The following is an 18,871-nucleotide window of genomic DNA, read 5'->3' on the forward strand; positions in this document are numbered from 1 at the left end:
CCTCTCTCACACAGTTTTATTTCAAATCAAATTCGATATATCATTTCATTTTTCACAGTCGCTAACATAGTTTTAGACTCGGTTGAAAAAAAACGGGAAGAAAATCCGATGAAAGTTGCCCTTTATAGAACGAAATGAATTCTCAAAGGCCTGTAACTTCAAGTCCATTGAGATATATTGTTTTTAAATCGCGGCATGGTCAGTCATACACCGCCCGAAATAACAGACGGGAAAATGCCGAGATATATTAAAAATTCGTCCATTTGATGACAATCGTCACGATGAAATATTTAATTTATACGTCGTCACAATAATGTGGAGAGAGGAGCATAGCTTCGTTCACGTGTCGCCACATACGGGAAATTGCCGAGATATATTTTTTTTAAATCGCGGCATGATCAGTCATACACCGCCTGAAATAACAGACGGGAAAATGCCGAGACATATTAAAAATTCGTCCATTTGATGACAATCGTCACGATGAAATATTTAATTTATACGTCGTCACAATAATGTGGAGAGAGGAGCATAGCTTCGTTCACGTGTCGCCACACACGGGAAATTGCCGAGATATATATCTATCTATAATTCCAGTAATCTCTGTGTGTATGTTTGTATGTTTGTATGTTTGTATGTCTGTGACCGCTGTTTCTCGACAACCACGGGTCCGATATACTTTAAACTTGCCAGGTATATTGCTGGGGACCCGAGGATGTGCCTTTTCAAGGTTTCATATTAATCGGACAAGTAGTTACCGAGCTATGTCCAAAAAACGATTCAACCAATCAGAGAGCAGCGAGCTATCACGTGTGCCGAACGTGGCGAACAGACTCTGCCTCGGACGGCACATTTGAGAGCGTATTCATTTATTTCCCGTTGGCAAACTATGTTGGCGTTCAACTATGTTTTAAAACTAATTAAAACTAATTTGCGATTCTTTCGCTTTCCTGCGCGTTTGTGCACGCTATGGCGATTTCTTTACCAAACTCCGCAAGCCGTTCGCTTTGGACCAAACCATTTCATGTAAATAGAGGGGGGGGATTGTCACCGTACTCGCAAGCCGTTCGCTTTGGACCAAACCATTTCATGTAAATAGAGGGGGGGGATTGTCACCGTACTCGCAAGCCGTTCGCTTTGGACCAAACCATTTCATGTAAATAGAGGGGGGGATATAATTTTAGATATATATATAGTACGGGCATGCCCTAGTTTTTTAAATCGCGGCATGGTCAGTCATACACCGCCTGAAATAACAGACGGGAAAATGCCGAGATATATTAAAAATTCGTCGCCACACACGGGAAATTGCCGAGATATATTTTCACTTTGCACAAAAATAACATCAAGTAATCGAATCAATAGGAATGTCCTGTGCCTATAACATCGACGTTATAGGCACAGCTGCATCTAGGCATTGTGTAACATCGACGTGGCTTTTGTTTTAATTAAAACTTTTTGTACTTGTTTCTATCAAGACCTAACATCATTTTAAACTTATATTGTCCATTGCTAATACTTGCGTGACTCGGCACACTCCGAGCGCCTCACCATATGTCGTTTCAGAGTGGTAGGCATCTTTGACCATTTCGGTGTCTTTTGAGTCTTCATGGTGTTTTGGGTCTTCAGGGCCATTTGGGTCTTCAGGGTCTTTTGGATCCTCTGGGCCTTTAAGGGTATTTTGTGTCTTTGAGGTGTTTTGGGGTCTTCAGGGTCTTTTTGGTCTTTGGTGTCTTCAGAGGCTTTTGGGTCTTTTGGGTCTGCGGGGTCTTCAGGGGCTTTTTGGGTCTTCGGGGTATTTTGGGTCTTCAGGGTATTTTTGGTATTTGAGGTATTTCGGTCTTTGGGGTCTTTTTTGGGTCTTCGGGGTCTTTTGGGTCTTCGGGGTGTTTTGGGTCTCGGGGGTGTTTTGGGTCTTCGGGGTGTTTTGAGTCTTCGGGGTGTTTTGGGTGTTTGGGGGTGTTTTGGGTCTTCGGGGTGTTTTGGGTCTTCGGGGTGTTTTGGGTCTTCGGGGTGTTTTGGGTCTTCGGGGTGTTTTGGGTCTTCGGGGTGTTTTGGGTCTTTGGGGTGTTTTGGGTCTTCGGGGTGTTTTGGGTCTTCGGGGTGTTTTGGGGTCTTCGGGGTGTTTTGGGTCTTCGGGTGTTTTGGGTATTCAGGGTGTTTTGGGTATTCGTGGTGTTTTGGGTCTTCGGGGTGTTTTGGGTCTATGGGGTCTTTGGGGTCTTTTGGGTTTTTGGGTATTCAGGGTCTTTTTGAGCCTCAGGGCCTTGAAGGGTATTTTGGGTCTTTGGGGGTCTTCAGGGTATGTTGGGTCTTTGGGAGTCTTCAGGGTATTTTGGGTCTTCAGGGGTCTTGGTGGTCTGAAGGGTCTTGGGGGAATTAAAGGGTCGTCAAAGGTCTGAGGGGTCTCAGCAGTCTTAACGCAATTAAGAGGGTTAATTAAGAGGGTGGCCATTTTATTTGAAGAAGAAGAAGAAGAAGTTTTCGTCGCATATAAACATACATAGCGAACCATATACGTTTGCTCTATTATAATAAGAATATGTTAGCTATATGAAAGACATTTCCGATGATTCATTCCAAATGTTTCGTGGTGTGAACCTTTTCTGTCTGATGCACACTTTGTCAAAAACGTTCAAACTAGCCGCGGTCCTCCCCTACAGCACACTGTCGAGAGTTCACAACAAACACCCCACACAGGTTTCGCAACAATAAACACAATTCACAGCATATGGACTAGGTTACAGCAATGCCACTCAGCTTACAACTGATTTCATTAAGCTTGCAGCACACTACACATAGCTTACTAAATCGTGTGAATTACGATTGTACGATGCATAACTAGCAAAACACTGCCCAGCTTACAGCACTTTACAAGTGAAATTCAATGACATCTTACTATAATGGTCCAATGGAGCAAATGTGGATATCACTGAAACTCCAAAATTGATGTGGTGGAAATAGCGCCACCTTTGGTGGTAGCTGGTATTACAAATCATCTTCCTAATGATATGGAGTATGATATATCGTGATCAGCCTCGTGTTGGCTTATCGGTTAAGGTAGCTGGCTTAAGATCTTAGGGTCTTGAGTTTGGGTCCCTGTCGTGCCGTTAAATAACACCAAATGGGTTGACTCAGCCTGTCATCCTTTCGAGGTCGGCAAAATGAGTACTAGCTTCCTGGGAGCAGGGGGTACTGGGTCAGCGGCACAGATACACTTCCAGAGAATGATAAAACTAGCAGCCACAGGCTGAATACGAAATAATATTATGTTGTGATCAATAACTTTTCTTTCAAAAATGAGAAAAATTAGAAAGTGAATTTCCAAGACTGTGCCGCAGCACATTGCCAACCAAAGGAGGGCCGAGAAGGGTACCCCCGGAGGGCGGGAGTGCTCGCTAGTACAGACAAAATGCAATTGATGATTGTCCTAGAAAAAAAAAACTCCTTTCCAGAAATATTTGTTGGTAATCTCATTTCAAAATAACGTTGGAAGAAATCAATATGAAATTTATTGGGAGTTAATGGATATAATTACATAATATTTACATCAGAAATGAAAATATGGGTTATCGAGGTCTTTTTTGACAAAGATACCCATTAAACTACAACACTAGGCATGAAATAAATAGTACCACTTATACATTGCAACATACCATGCACTCCATGTAGTACACAACACCCAAAATGTAAACCATCCAGCATATCCCAAAGAGAACAACATGAATAAATACATGTGAATAAATAGGTTGTGAGGATACAGTTTCCAAAGAGAGTGAGGAAGATGAAATAGAAGCAATATAACATGCCCTTCGGTACACCACCCTGGGATTGAATCCCATCATACATGACCACATTCCAATCTTCTCCTGTAAGGACCTGCATGCGTGCACACGGATTCACACTTGAGTGCACATTGAATGACACTTGATTTCGATAAATACGGATCAACACTTAGGTTGGGTGCACACCCATTCATGCTCACGTGGAATGCACACCCATTAAAACTCCCATGGAGCACACACCCATTCACTCCCTCTCTCTCGCTCACTGTGGGCAGGTTGGTGGTCTTTCTATCTTCTACGACTCCTCTCCGGCCTAGCTCCCCCAGCTCTGTCTGTGCTCTGTCCCCCAAATATTCCTTCAGGATGCACAAGATCTGCCAGCAACCCTGTTGTTATGCTTCCCTCTATCTCCCCCTCTTGGCACCTGCTCCCTTTATGTTCTATGTGTTGGGTCTTATACGAGCCTCGACTAAGTATAACCACCCCCCACCCCCCCAAAAAAAACACCAACAACAATAACAGCAATAACATATCTGCAGTCGAACCTGGTGTTGGCTTAGCGGTTATGGTGCCGGCTTGGGATCCTAGGATCCTGGGTTCGAATCCCGGTCGATCGCTAAATTAACACCAGGGGGGTTGACTCAGCCTATCATCCTTCCGAGGTCGGCAAATTGAGTACCAGCTTGCTGGGATGAATCATCACGGTGTGTACCCCGGTTTAGAATAGGTACACCGTATCCCTGTGCATCGTAAGAGGTGACCAAGGGTTGGCGCCAGGAAGGGCATCTGGCCATAAAAACATTGCCTCAAACAGGGAACCATGATTGTCATGGGACCCGCAAGGCTAACCCCCGCTCTAGCGGGGAAAATTGCCTTAAAACGATCATTCATATTCATTCAGTTGAACTCTAACCAAAGAATATATCTCAAATATCGTGTCTCAAATATATCTCAAAAAATTATGAATAATCCATCCATAACTTTTTGAGATACCGTGCTATACCGTATATCGATTTTAGCCCCATCTCTTAATGATGGAGAATCAATTCAAATTTTAAAAAATTCGTGTATCCGGATAATTAAATGAGAATGATTATTAAATGAGAATAATAATAAAATTGATGATTTTTTTTTTTTTTTTGTATACTGAATCGAGGCTCGTGAAAGAGCTAACATTTATTTCACAAACAAATCAACCAGACAAACAAAATATACAAAAAGAGGGAGCGGAAGACAAGATGGGGAGAGAAGGGGAAGCACACAACCACAACATTTGAGAGCAGGGAGAAGTGTGGGAGGGAGAGGGCTTGGGGGCAGGAGGCGTGGGAAGGGGAAGGGGGGGGGGGGGGGGAAGTATAAAACACAAGGGGACCGAAATTAGCGGGGGTAGAAAAGATCAAGGTTTTGGATGGGGGAGGATAAGAGATGGTGGTGAACAGCTGTTTTAAAGACCTGGAGGGTGGAGTGGGATTGAAGAGAGTGAGGGAGTTTGTTCCAGAGGCGGGAGAAAAGAGGAATGAAGGAGTGAAGGTGAGCAGAAAGTCTTGATTTTGGCAGTTTAACCATAAGAGGGTTGCAGGCAGATCTTGTGCGACCTGTAGGAATATTTGTGGGACAGAGCCCAGAGAGGGCTGGGGGGGCAAGGCCAGAGAGGAGTCGGTAGAAGACGGAAAGACCACCAACCTGCCTGCGGTGAGTGAGTGAAAGGCCCTTGGAGTTAGCTTCATCGCGGGAGATTCCAATGATTCTGAACGCTTTGGTTTCAACAGCGTGAAGACGGGCTAGGTGTGAGGCAGGAGCACCAGACCAGAGGGGAGAACAGTATTCCATAGAGCTGCAGAGGAAAGCCTTGTATGTGGTGAGGAGCTCAGGTGTGCCAAGGAAGGACTTCGCACGACGGAGGATGCCCAGTCGGCGACTGGCTTTGGAGGCCAGATTTGAAATGTGGGTTTCCCAGGAAAGATCATGGCAAATAGTGAGACCCAAAAGCTTGAGTGACAGAACTTCTTGGAGAGGATTATTCAGAAATAGAGGTCTTCATTTAATTAAATAATTAAATGAGAATTGAGGTATGAGCAGGTCACACACACAGGTATGAATGAGCAGGTATCCGAATCCATATTCAGATCTTCACCAAAATCTAATCGATTAGTCCTTGTCACACACACACAACCTCTCCACCAAGTTTCGTCCAAATCTGTCCATAACTTTTTGAGATATCCTGCTATATATCGTTTTTCGCCCGATCTCCAAATGGTGAAGAATCACTTTAAAAATTATACTAGCCGGATCTGAATCCAGATCTTCACCAAAATCTAATCATTTTGTCCTTGTCACATACACTACCTCTCTGCCAAATTTTGTTTGAATCCATCTGCAACTTTTTGAGATATCATGTTCACAGACAGACAAACAGACAGACAAACAGACAGGGGTGAAAACATAACCTCCATCCACCTTCGGTGGCGGAGGTCATAGGTCCCCGGAGACAAGCATGCATTGTCAAGTAGCTGGCAGAAACGTTTGGGATCAGTGTAAAGCGAGGACATTCAAAACGCACAAACTGAGAGATGGTGGGAAACTGAGATCCAAACTGTGATGTTATTAGCTACCTCCAACAAATTAATTTAATTGAAAGGAGAGTGGGTGATGTAATCTCGGTTAACACCCTCAGAGACTATTTCATTTGTCGAACTGGTTTGCTTATCTTGAGCTCGTGGAAATCAGTTCTGAAAACAATCTTGTTTTCTAGTTAAGTAAAATGCTGTATTTAAAGCAAATTTACTGATTCTTTTTATGATTAGAGTTGACCCGGTGATTTCATGATTTATGACCCGGTGTGTGGCCTTAAAATGCATGTTGTTGCTGTTGTTGTTGTGTACCCCGGTTTAGAATAGGTACACCGTATCCCTGCGTGTCGTAAGAGGCGACTAAAAGGGTTGGCGTCAGGAAGGGCATCCAGCCATAAAAACATGGCCTCAAAAAGAGAACCATGACAATTACGACTACATATGGGCAGGGTACAGCCCAAAGTACTACGTGGGGGACCCCACTCCCACTCGTCAAAACTCAAGGTGGGGAACCCGATCGAAGCAAGGGTGGAAATCATTCCATTTATGACGACGAAACGTCTGATGCCCGACGTCGAGATCGGTTTCTGAGATTTGGGACATGGAATGTAGGGACAATGACAGGGAGATCAGGAGAAGTGGTGGAAGTATTGGTCAGAAGAAGAGTGGACATATGTTGTGTGCAGGAGACGAGATGGAAGGGAAGTGGTGTGAGAATGGTGAAGGGTAGGCAGGGACAGAAATACAAGTTTGTGTGGCAAGGGTGCCCAGAGGGCGTGAATGGTGTTGATGTCCTGTTTTCTGAGGAGTTTGTAGACAGTGTGGCGAGTGTGACTAGAGTGAGTGAAAGGTTGATGATGGTGAAAATGATGATTGGAAAGCTCTTGGTGAACATCATCTTGGGATATGCTCCGCAGGTTGGTCAGAGCGATGAAGAGAAGGACAAGTTCTGATGTGCGATAGAGAAGCTGATGGAAAACGTAAAAGATGAGGAAGTTGTTGTGGTAGGAGGAGACCTACATGGACATGTGGCAAGAAGTATGGACGGTTTTGAGGGAGTTCATGGGGGTTACGGATATGGTGTGAGAAATGGAGAAGGTGAAAGGATTTTGGAGTTTGCTGATGGAGCTGATTTGTTGATTTGTAATACTCAGTTCCAGAAAGAGGATAATAAGCTTGTTACATACACGTCAGGTGGGTCGACGCCAACCGTTGACGACCTGATGGTGCGTAGGCGAGATAGGGGGCACCTCCGGGACACAAAGGTGATCCTGGGGGAGGAGGCTGTTTCACAACACGACTTGGTTGTCTGCGACATAAGGGTGAAAGGTGCGAGGAGAGCTCGGCGGGTGAAGTACCAACCGAGAATGAAGGTGTGGAGGTTGAAAGAGGTGACAGTGAGGGAGGCATTAAAAGAGAGGCTGGGTATGGTGGAGGATGATGTGGTTGAGCTTGAAAGTGGTTGGATGTCAAAGAAAGATTGTCTGTTGGGAGCCGTTGGTGAGGTATCTGGATGGATAAAAGGACCACCGAGGCACTCGGAAACATGGTGGTGGGATGATGAAGTTGGAAAGAACATTGACGAGAAGAGGAAGAAGTTCAAGGAGTGGCAGAAGGCGAAGTTTATGGGGGCAGAAAATGCAGAGCATGAAAGTTATAAGGCAGCCAAGAAGGCTGCAAAGAAAGAGGTAGCAAAGGCACAGGAGGCATGTAGGAAAATGTTCGGAGAACGCTTGTTTTCGGAAGAGGGTCAGAGAGCGGTATTCAGGATTGCAAAGCAGATAGCAAAAGAGAGGTGTGATGTGATGGGGGTGAGTTGCTTGAAGGATGAAGTGGGACAAATCGTTGTGGACCCAGATGGAATTAAATGAAGATGGAAGAGATATATGGAAATACTGTTGAATGCAGAGAATGAATGGGATGGCAACATAGAGAGTAACCCAGTTTTAGGACCGGCAGAGAAGATAACCGAGAAGGAAGTTGAGGAAGCGATAAAAGCAATGAAGAGTAGAAAAGCGGGAGGGCCGACGAGAGTTGTGGGAGATATGTTGAAGGCAGCGGGAAATTGGGGTGTGAAGAGAATGACAGAGATCTGCAATCTGGTGGTGAAAGAAGGCCGCATTCCAGTGGATTGGGAACTAAGTACCCTCGTCCCTCTATACAAGGGGAAAGGTGACCCTCTGGACTGTGGCTTGTATCGAGCGATAAAGTTATTGGAGCATGGAATGAAGGTATTGGAAAGGGTGTTGGAGAGGAGGATAAGGAAGAAAGTGAAGATTGACGAAATGCAGTTTGGATTTATGCCAGGAAGAGGACGACAGACACGCTTTTTATTGTGAGGCAGTTGCAGGAGAAGTATATGGCGAAGAGGAAGAAGTTGTTTCTTGGGTTTGTTGATCTGGAGAAAGCATTCGATAGGGTTCCATGTGAAGTAGTGACATGGGCATTGAGGAAGTTAGGAGTGGAGGAATGGTTGATCAGAGTAGTGATGGCAATGTACAAAAGAGCGTGCACAGCTGTAAGGACGAAGGACGGGAACAGTGGTGAGTTTGAGGTGAAGGTGGGAGTGCATCAGGGGTCGGTACAAAGTCCACTACTATTTGTAGCTGTGATGGAGGTGCTGGCTCAGAACGTAAAGGAGGGTTTACCGTGGGAGTTGTTGTTGTATGCAGATGATCTGGTGTTGATTGCAGAAAGTATGGATGGACTGAAGGAGAAGATGAACAAGTGGAAGGAATGTATGGAGACAAAAGGTCTGAAGGTGAATATCGGAAAAACGAAGGTGATGGCGAGTGGTAAAGCATGTGGTGAGGTGGAAAGAACTGGGAAGTGGCCGTGTGCTGTGTGCAGGAAGGGTGTCGGAGTGAATTCCATTCAATGTACAATGTGTGCTGAGTGGGTTCATCCAAAATGTAGTGGTTTGAGAGGGTCATTAACCAGTGTGGCAGCTACATTCAAGTGTAAGGTGTGTACAGAGGGAGCTGCAGATGGAGGAAATGTTGAGTTGCATCTTGGAGATGGAGGGAAGGTGTGAAAACAATTTGTTACCTTGGAGACATGCTGAATGGAGAAGGTGGATCAGACTTGGCAACGGTTGCGAGACTGAGATGTGCATGGAAGAAGTTTCGGGAACTGAGTGGCGTGCAGACGAGGAGAGGAGTGTCATTGAAGCTGAAGGGAAAGGTGTATGCTGCATGTGTGAGAAGTGTTATGATTTATGGGAGTGAGACATGGGTAATGAATGTAGAGCAGCAACGAAGGCTGGAAAGGGTGGAAATGCGAATGGTTCGGTGGATGTGTGGAGTATCGTTGAGAGAGAGGAAGACAAATGATGAATTGCGAAAGATGATGGGAATAGAGCCTGTGATGGATGCTGTGAAGAGAAACAGGTTGAGATGGTTTGGTCATGTGTTGAGGAAGGATGAAAGTGACTGGTTGAAAAGAGTGATGGAAATGAATGTAGAAGGAAGTAGAGGACGGGGAAGACCGAGAAAGACTTGGCTGAAGATGGTCGAAGAAGAAATGCGGGCAAGGGGGTTAACAAGGAGAGTTGCAGAAAATAGGGCAAAATGGAGAACATTGTCATGGGAACCGCAAGGCTAACCCCTGCTCTTGTAGGGAAAATGGCCTTAAAATGCCTGTTGTTTTTATGATTCGAGTTATGTTTGTTACCACTGGATATTCTTTTCTAGTTAAATAAAATGCTGCTTTAAAGCAAATTTTCTGATTCTTTTTATGATTAGAGTTATGTTTGTTACCACTGGATATTCTTTTCTAGTTAAATAACATGCTGCTTTTAAAGCAAATTTTCTGATTCTTTTTATGATTAGAGTTATGTTTGTTACCACTGGATATTGTTTTCTAGTTAAATAACATGCTGCTTTTAAAGCAAATTTTCTGATTCTTTTTATGATTAGAGTATTGTTTGTTACCACTGGATATTATTTTCTAGTTAAATAAAATGCTGCTTTTAAAGCAAATTTTCTGATTCTTTTTATGATTCGAGTTATATTTGTCACCACTGGATATTGTTTTCTAGTTAAATAAAATGCTGCTTTTAAAGCAAATTTTCTGATTCTTTTTATGATTAGAGTTATATTTGTCACCACTGGATATTGTTTTCTAGTTAAATAAAATGCTGCTTTTAAAGCAAATTTTCTGATTCTTTTTATGATTAGAGTTATATTTGTCACCACTGGATATTGTTTTCTAGTTAAATAAAATGCTGCTTTTAAAGCAAATTTTCTGATTCTTTTTATGATTAGAGTTATATTTGTTACCACTGGATATTGTTTTCTCGTTAAATAAAATGCTGCTTTTAAAGCAAATTTTCTGATTCTTTTCATGATTAGTTTTATGTTTGTTACCACTGGATATTGTTTTCTCATTGAATAAAATGCTGCTTTTAAAGCAAATTTTCTGATTCTTTTTATGATTAGAGTTATATTTGTTACCAATGGATAGCTTTCTAGTTAAATAAAATGCTGCTTTTAAAGCAAAGTTTCTGATTCTTTTTATGATTAGAGTTATATTTGTTACCAATGGATATTGTTTTCTAGTATATTTGTCACCCCTAGATATTGTTTTCTAGTTAAATAAAATGCTGCTTTTAAAGCAAATTTTCTGATTCTTTTTATGATTAGAGTTATATTTGTCACCACTGGATATTGTTTTCTAGTTAAATAAAATGCTGCTTTTAAAGCAAATTTTCTGATTCTTTTTATGATTAGAGTTATATTTGTCACCACTGGATATTGTTTTCTAGTTAAATAAAATGCTGCTTTTAAAGCAAATTTTCTGATTCTTTTTATGATTTGAGTTATATTTGTTACCACTGGATATTGTTTTCTCGTTAAATAAAATGCTGCTTTTAAAGTAAATTTTCTGATTCTTTTCATGATTAGTTTTATGTTTGTTACCACTGGATATTGTTTTCTCATTGAATAAAATGCTGCTTTTAAAGCAAATTTTCTGATTCTTTTTATGATTAGAGTTATATTTGTTACCAATGGATAGCTTTCTAGTTAAATAAAATGCTGCTTTTAAAGCAAATTTTCTGATTCTTTTTATGATTAGAGTTATATTTGTTACCACTGGATATTATTTTCTAGTTAAATAAAATGCTGCTTTTAAAGCAAATTTTCTGATTCTTTTTATGATTAGAGTTATATTTGTCACCACTGGATATTGTTTTCTAGTTAAATAACATGCTGCTTTTAAAGCAAATTTTCTGATTATTTTGATGATTAGTTTTATGTTTGTTACCAATGGATATTGTTTTCTCATTAAATAAAATGCAGCTTTAAAAGCAAATTTTCTGATTCTTTTTATGATTTGAGTTATATTTGTTACCAATGGATATTGTTTTCTAGTTAAATAAAATGCTGTTTTAAAGCAAATTTTCTGATTCTTTTTATGATTAGAGTTATGTTTGTTACCAATGGATATTGTTTTCTCATTAAATAAAATGCTGTTTTAAAGCAAATTTTCTGATTCTTTTCATGATTAGTTTTATGTTTGTTACCACTGGATATTGTTTTCTCATTGAATAAAATGCTGTTTTAAAGCAAATTTTCTGATTCTTTTTATGATTAGAGTTATATTTGTTACCTCTGGATATTGTTTTCTAGTATATTTGTCACCTCTGGATATTGTTTTCTAGTTAAATAAAATGCTGCTTTTAAAGCAAATTTTCTGATTCTTTTTATGATTAGAGTTATGTTTGTTACCAATGGATATTGTTTTCTAGTTAAATAAAATGCTGTTTTAAAGCAAATTTTCTGATTATTTTTATGATTAGAGTTATATTTGTTACCACTGGATATTGTTTTCTAGTTAAATAAAATGCTGCTTTTAAAGCAAATTTTCTGATTCTTTTTATGATTAGAGTTATGTTTGTTACCACTGGATATTGTTTTCTAGTTAAATAACATGCTGCTTTTAAAGCAAATTTTCTGATTCTTTTTATGATTAGAGTTATATTTGTCACCACTGGATATTGTTTTCCAGTTAAATAAAATGCTGATTTTAAAGCAAATTTTCTGATTCTTTTTATGATTAGAGTTATATTTGTTACCAATGGATATTGTTTTCTAGTATATTTGTCACCCCATGATATTGTTTTCTAGTTAAATAAAATGCTGCTTTTAAAGCAAATTTTCTGATTCTTTTTATGATTAGAGTTATGTTTGTTACCACTGGATATTGTTTTCTAGTATATTTGTCACCACTGGATATTGTTTTCTAGTTAAATAAAATGCTGCTTTTAAAGCAAATTTTCTGATTCTTTTTATGATTCGAGTTATATTTGTTACCAATGTATATTGTTTTCTCATTAAATAAAATGCTGCTTTTAAAGCTAATTTTCTGATTCTTTTTATGATTTGAGTTATATTTGTTACCAATGGATATTGTTTTCTAGTATATTTGTCACCCCTGGATATTGTTTTCTAGTTAAATAAAATGCTGCTTTTAAAGCAAATTTTCTGATTCTTTTTATGATTAGAGTTATATTTGTCACCACTGGATATTGTTTTCTAGTTAAATAAAATGCTGATTTTAAAGCAAATTTTCTGATTCTTTTTATGATTAGAGTTATATTTGTTACCAATGGATATTGTTTTCTAGTATATTTGTCACCCCATGATATTGTTTTCTAGTTAAATAAAATGCTGCTATTAAAGCAAATTTTCTGATTCTTTTTATGATTAGAGTTATGTTTGTTACCACTGGATATTGTTTTCTAGTATATTTGTCACCACTGGATATTGTTTTCTAGTTAAATAAAATGCTGCTTTTAAAGCAAATTTTCTGATTCTTTTTATGATTCGAGTTATATTTGTTACCAATGTATATTGTTTTCTCATTAAATAAAATGCTGCTTTTAAAGCTAATTTTCTGATTCTTTTTATGATTTGAGTTATATTTGTTACCAATGGATATTGTTTTCTAGTATATTTGTCACCCCTGGATATTGTTTTCTAGTTAAATAAAATGCTGCTTTTAAAGCAAATTTTCTGATTCTTTTTATGATTAGAGTTATATTTGTCACCACTGGATATTGTTTTCTAGTTAAATAAAATGCTGCTTTTAAAGCAAATTTTCTGATTCTTTTTATGATTAGAGTTATATTTGTCACCACTGGATATTGTTTTCTAGTTAAATAACATGCTGCTTTTAAAGCAAATTTTCTGATTATTTTGATGATTAGTGTTATGTTTGTTACCAATGGATATTGTTTTCTCATTAAATAAAATGCTGCTTTTAAAGCTAATTTTCTGATTCTTTTTATGATTTGAGTTATATTTGTTACCAATGGATATTGTTTTCTAGTTAAATAAAATGCTGTTTTAAAGCAAATTTTCTGATTATTTTTATGATTAGAGTTATATTTGTTACCACTGGATATTATTTTCTAGTTAAATAAAATGCTGCTTTTAAAGTAAATTTTCTGATTCTTTTTATGATTAGAGTTATGTTTGTTACCACTGGATATTGTTTTCTAGTTAAATAACATGCTGCTTTTAAAGCAAATTTTCTGATTCTTTTTATGATTAGAGTTATATTTGTCACCACTGGATATTGTTTTCCAGTTAAATAAAATGCTGATTTTAAAGCAAATTTTCTGATTCTTTTTATGATTAGAGTTATATTTGTTACCAATGGATATTGTTTTCTAGTATATTTGTCACCCCATGATATTGTTTTCTAGTTAAATAAAATGCTGCTTTTAAAGCAAATTTTCTGATTCTTTTTATGATTAGAGTTATGTTTGTTACCACTGGATATTGTTTTCTAGTATATTTGTCACCACTGGATATTGTTTTCTAGTTAAATAAAATGCTGCTTTTAAAGCAAATTTTCTGATTCTTTTTATGATTCGAGTTATATTTGTTACCAATGTATATTGTTTTCTCATTAAATAAAATGCTGCTTTTAAAGCTAATTTTCTGATTCTTTTTATGATTTGAGTTATATTTGTTACCAATGGATATTGTTTTCTAGTATATTTGTCACCCCTGGATATTGTTTTCTAGTTAAATAAAATGCTGCTTTTAAAGCAAATTTTCTGATTCTTTTTATGATTAGAGTTATATTTGTCACCACTGGATATTGTTTTCTAGTTAAATAAAATGCTGATTTTAAAGCAAATTTTCTGATTCTTTTTATGATTAGAGTTATATTTGTTACCAATGGATATTGTTTTCTAGTATATTTGTCACCCCATGATATTGTTTTCTAGTTAAATAAAATGCTGCTTTTAAAGCAAATTTTCTGATTCTTTTTATGATTAGAGTTATGTTTGTTACCACTGGATATTGTTTTCTAGTATATTTGTCACCACTGGATATTGTTTTCTAGTTAAATAAAATGCTGCTTTTAAAGCAAATTTTCTGATTCTTTTTATGATTCGAGTTATATTTGTTACCAATGTATATTGTTTTCTCATTAAATAAAATGCTGCTTTTAAAGCTAATTTTCTGATTCTTTTTATGATTTGAGTTATATTTGTTACCAATGGATATTGTTTTCTAGTATATTTGTCACCCCTGGATATTGTTTTCTAGTTAAATAAAATGCTGCTTTTAAAGCAAATTTTCTGATTCTTTTTATGATTAGAGTTATATTTGTCACCACTGGATATTGTTTTCTAGTTAAATAAAATGCTGCTTTTAAAGCAAATTTTCTGATTCTTTTTATGATTAGAGTTATATTTGTCACCACTGGATATTGTTTTCTAGTTAAATAACATGCTGCTTTTAAAGCAAATTTTCTGATTATTTTGATGATTAGTTTTATGTTTGTTACCAATGGATATTGTTTTCTCATTAAATAAAATGCTGCTTTTAAAGCTAATTTTCTGATTCTTTTTATGATTTGAGTTATATTTGTTACCAATGGATATTGTTTTCTAGTTAAATAAAATGCTGTTTTAAAGCAAATTTTCTGATTATTTTTATGATTAGAGTTATATTTGTTACCACTGGATATTATTTTCTAGTTAAATAAAATGCTGCTTTTAAAGTAAATTTTCTGATTCTTTTTATGATTAGAGTTATGTTTGTTACCACTGGATATTGTTTTCTAGTTAAATAACATGCTGCTTTTAAAGCAAATTTTCTGATTCTTTTTATGATTAGAGTTATATTTGTCACCACTGGATATTGTTTTCCAGTTAAATAAAATGCTGATTTTAAAGCAAATTTTCTGATTCTTTTTATGATTAGAGTTATATTTGTTACCAATGGATATTGTTTTCTAGTGTATTTGTCACCCCATGATATTGTTTTCTAGTTAAATAAAATGCTGCTTTTAAAGCAAATTTTCTGATTCTTTTTATGATTAGAGTTATGTTTGTTACCACTGGATATTGTTTTCTAGTATATTTGTCACCACTGGATATTGTTTTCTAGTTAAATAAAATGCTGCTTTTAAAGCAAATTTTCTGATTCTTTTTATGATTCGAGTTATATTTGTTACCACTGGATATTGTTTTCTAGTTAAATAAAATGCTGCTTTTAAAGCAAATTTTCTGATTCTTTTTATGATTCGAGTTATATTTGTCACCACTGGATATTGTTTTCTAGTTAAATAAAATGCTGCTTTTAAAGCAAATTTTGCTGATTCTTTTTATGATTAGAGTTATATTTGTCACCACTGGATATTGTTTTCTAGTTAAATAAAATGCTGCTTTTAAAGCAAATTTTCTGATTCTTTTTATGATTAGAGTTATATTTGTTACCACTGGATATTGTTTTCTCGTTAAATAAAATGTTGCTTTTAAAGCAAATTTTCTGATGCTTTTTATGATTAGAGTTATATTTGTCACCACTGGATATTGTTTTCTAGTTAAATAAAATGCTGCTTTTAAAGCAAATTTTCTGATTCTTTTTATGATTAGAGTTATATTTGTCACCACTGGATATTGTTTTCTAGTTAAATAAAATGCTGCTTTTAAAGCAAATTTTCTGATTCTTTTTATGATTAGAGTAATATTTGTCACCACTGGATATTGTTTTCTAGTTAAATAAAATGCTGCTTTTAAAGCAAATTTTCTGATTCTTTTTATGATTAGAGTTATATTTGTTACCACTGGATATTGTTTTCTCATTAAATAAAATGCTGCTTTTAAAGCAAATTTTCTGATTCTTTTTATGATTAGAGTTATGTTTGTTACCACTGGATATTGTGTTCTAGTTAAATAAAATGCTGCTTTTAAAGCAAATTTTCTGATTCTTTTCATGATTAGTTTTATGTTTGTTACCACTGGATATTGTTTTCTCATTGAATAAAATGCTGCTTTTAAAGCAAATTTTCTGATTCTTTTTATGATTAGAGTTATATTTGTTACCAATGGATAGCTTTCTAGTTAAATAAAATGCTGCTTTTAAAGCAAAGTTTCTGATTCTTTTTATGATTAGAGTTATATTTGTTACCAATGGATATTGTTTTCTAGTATATTTGTCACCCCTGGATATTGTTTTCTAGTTAAATAAAATGCTGCTTTTAAAGCAAATTTTCTGATTCTTTTTATGATTAGAGTTATATTTGTTACCACTGGATATTATTTTCTAGTTAAATAAAATGCTGCTTTTAAAGCAAATTTTCTGATTCTTTTTATGATTAGAGTTATATTTGTCACCACTGGATATTGTTTTCTAGTTAAATAACATGCTGCTTTTAAAGCAAATTTTCTGATTATTTTGATGATTAGTTTTATGTTTGTTACCAATGGATATTGTTTTCTCATTAAATAAAATGCAGCTTTAAAAGCAAATTTTCTGATTCTTTTTATGATTTGAGTTATATTTGTTACCAATGGATATTGTTTTCTAGTTAAATAAAATGCTGTTTTAAAGCAAATTTTCTGATTCTTTTTATGATTAGAGTTATGTTTGTTACCAATGGATATTGTTTTCTCATTAAATAAAATGCTGTTTTAAAGCAAATTTTCTGATTCTTTTCATGATTAGTTTTATGTTTGTTACCACTGGATATTGTTTTCTCATTGAATAAAATGCTGCTTTTAAAGCAAATTTTCTGATTCTTTTTATGATTAGAGTTATGTTTGTTACCACTGGATATTATTTTCTAGTTAAATAAAATGCTGCTTTTAAAGCAAATTTTCTGATTATTTTGATGATTAGTTTTATGTTTGTTACCAATGGATATTGTTTTCTCATTAAATAAAATGCTGCTTTTAAAGCTAATTTTCTGATTCTTTTTATGATTTGAGTTATATTTGTTACCAATGGATATTGTTTTCTAGTTAAATAAAATGCTGTTTTAAAGCAAATTTTCTGATTATTTTTATGATTAGAGTTATATTTGTTACCACTGGATATTGTTTTCTAGTTAAATAAAATGCTGCTTTTAAAGCAAATTTTCTGATTCTTTTTATGATTAGAGTTATGTTTATTACCACTGGATATTGTTTTCTAGTTAAATAACATGCTGCTTTTAAAGCAAATTTTCTGATTCTTTTTATGATTAGAGTTATATTTGTCACCACTGGATATTGTTTTCCAGTTAAATAAAATGCTGATTTTAAAGCAAATTTTCTGATTCTTTTTATGATTAGAGTTATATTTGTTACCAATGGATATTGTTTTCTAGTATATTTGTCACCCCATGATATTGTTTTCCAGTTAAATAAAATGCTGCTTTTAAAGCAAATTTTCTGATTCTTTTTATGATTAGAGTTATGTTTGTTACCACTGGATATTGTTTTCTCGTTAAATAACATGCTGCTTTTAAAGCAAATTTTCTGATTCTTTTTATGATTAGAGTTATGTTTGTTACCACTGGATATTGTTTTCTAGTTAAATAACATGCTGCTTTTAAAGCAAATTTTCTGATTCTTTTTATGATTAATTTTATGTTTGTTACCACTGGATATTGTTTTCTAGTTAAATAAAATGCTGATTTTAAAGCAAATTTTCAGATTCTTTTTATGATTAGAGTTATGTTTGTTACCACTGGATATTGTTTTCTAGTTAAATAACATGCTGCTTTTAAACAAATTTTCTGATTCTTTTTATGATTAGAGTTATATTTGTCACCACTGGATATTGTTTTCTAGTTAAATAACATGCTGCTTTTAAAGCAAATTTTCTGATTCTTTTTATGATTAGAGTTATGTTTTTTTACCACTGGATATTGTTTTCTAGTTAGATAAAATGCTGCTTTTAAAGCAAATTTTCTGATTATTTTTATGATTAGAGTTATATTTGTTACCATTGGATATTGTTTTCCAGTTAAATAAAATGCTGTTTTAAAGCAAATTTTCTGATTATATTTATGATTAGAGTTATATTTGTTACCATTGGATATTGTTTTCCAGTTAAATAAAATGCTGTTTTAAAGCAAATTTTCTGATTATTTTTATGATTAGAGTTATATTTGTTACCATTGGATATTGTTTTCCAGTTAAATAAAATGCTGTTTTAAAGCTAATTTTCTGATTCTTTTTATGATTAGAGTTATGTTTGTTACCACTGGATATTGTTTTCTAATTAA

At 35.6% G+C, this 18,871-nt stretch overlaps 1 protein-coding gene across 1 annotated transcript in view; it reads right to left on the reverse strand.

Moving 5' to 3' along the window:
- The window catches only part of LOC137421197 (voltage-dependent N-type calcium channel subunit alpha-1B), a 394,582-nt gene that overhangs the window by 161,238 nt on the left and 214,473 nt on the right, over positions 1–18,871 (reverse strand). Inside the window, exon 18 of the mRNA XM_078771756.1 lies at positions 3,759–3,876. Coding sequence (XP_078627882.1) covers positions 3,759–3,876 — 118 coding nt within the window. The remainder of the gene's footprint in view (positions 1–3,758; positions 3,877–18,871) is intronic.

Source organism: Myxine glutinosa, chromosome 2 (assembly GCF_964187855.1).
Source record: "Myxine glutinosa chromosome 2, kmMyxGlut1.1, whole genome shotgun sequence".
Lineage (NCBI taxonomy): Eukaryota > Metazoa > Chordata > Myxini > Myxiniformes > Myxinidae > Myxine > Myxine glutinosa.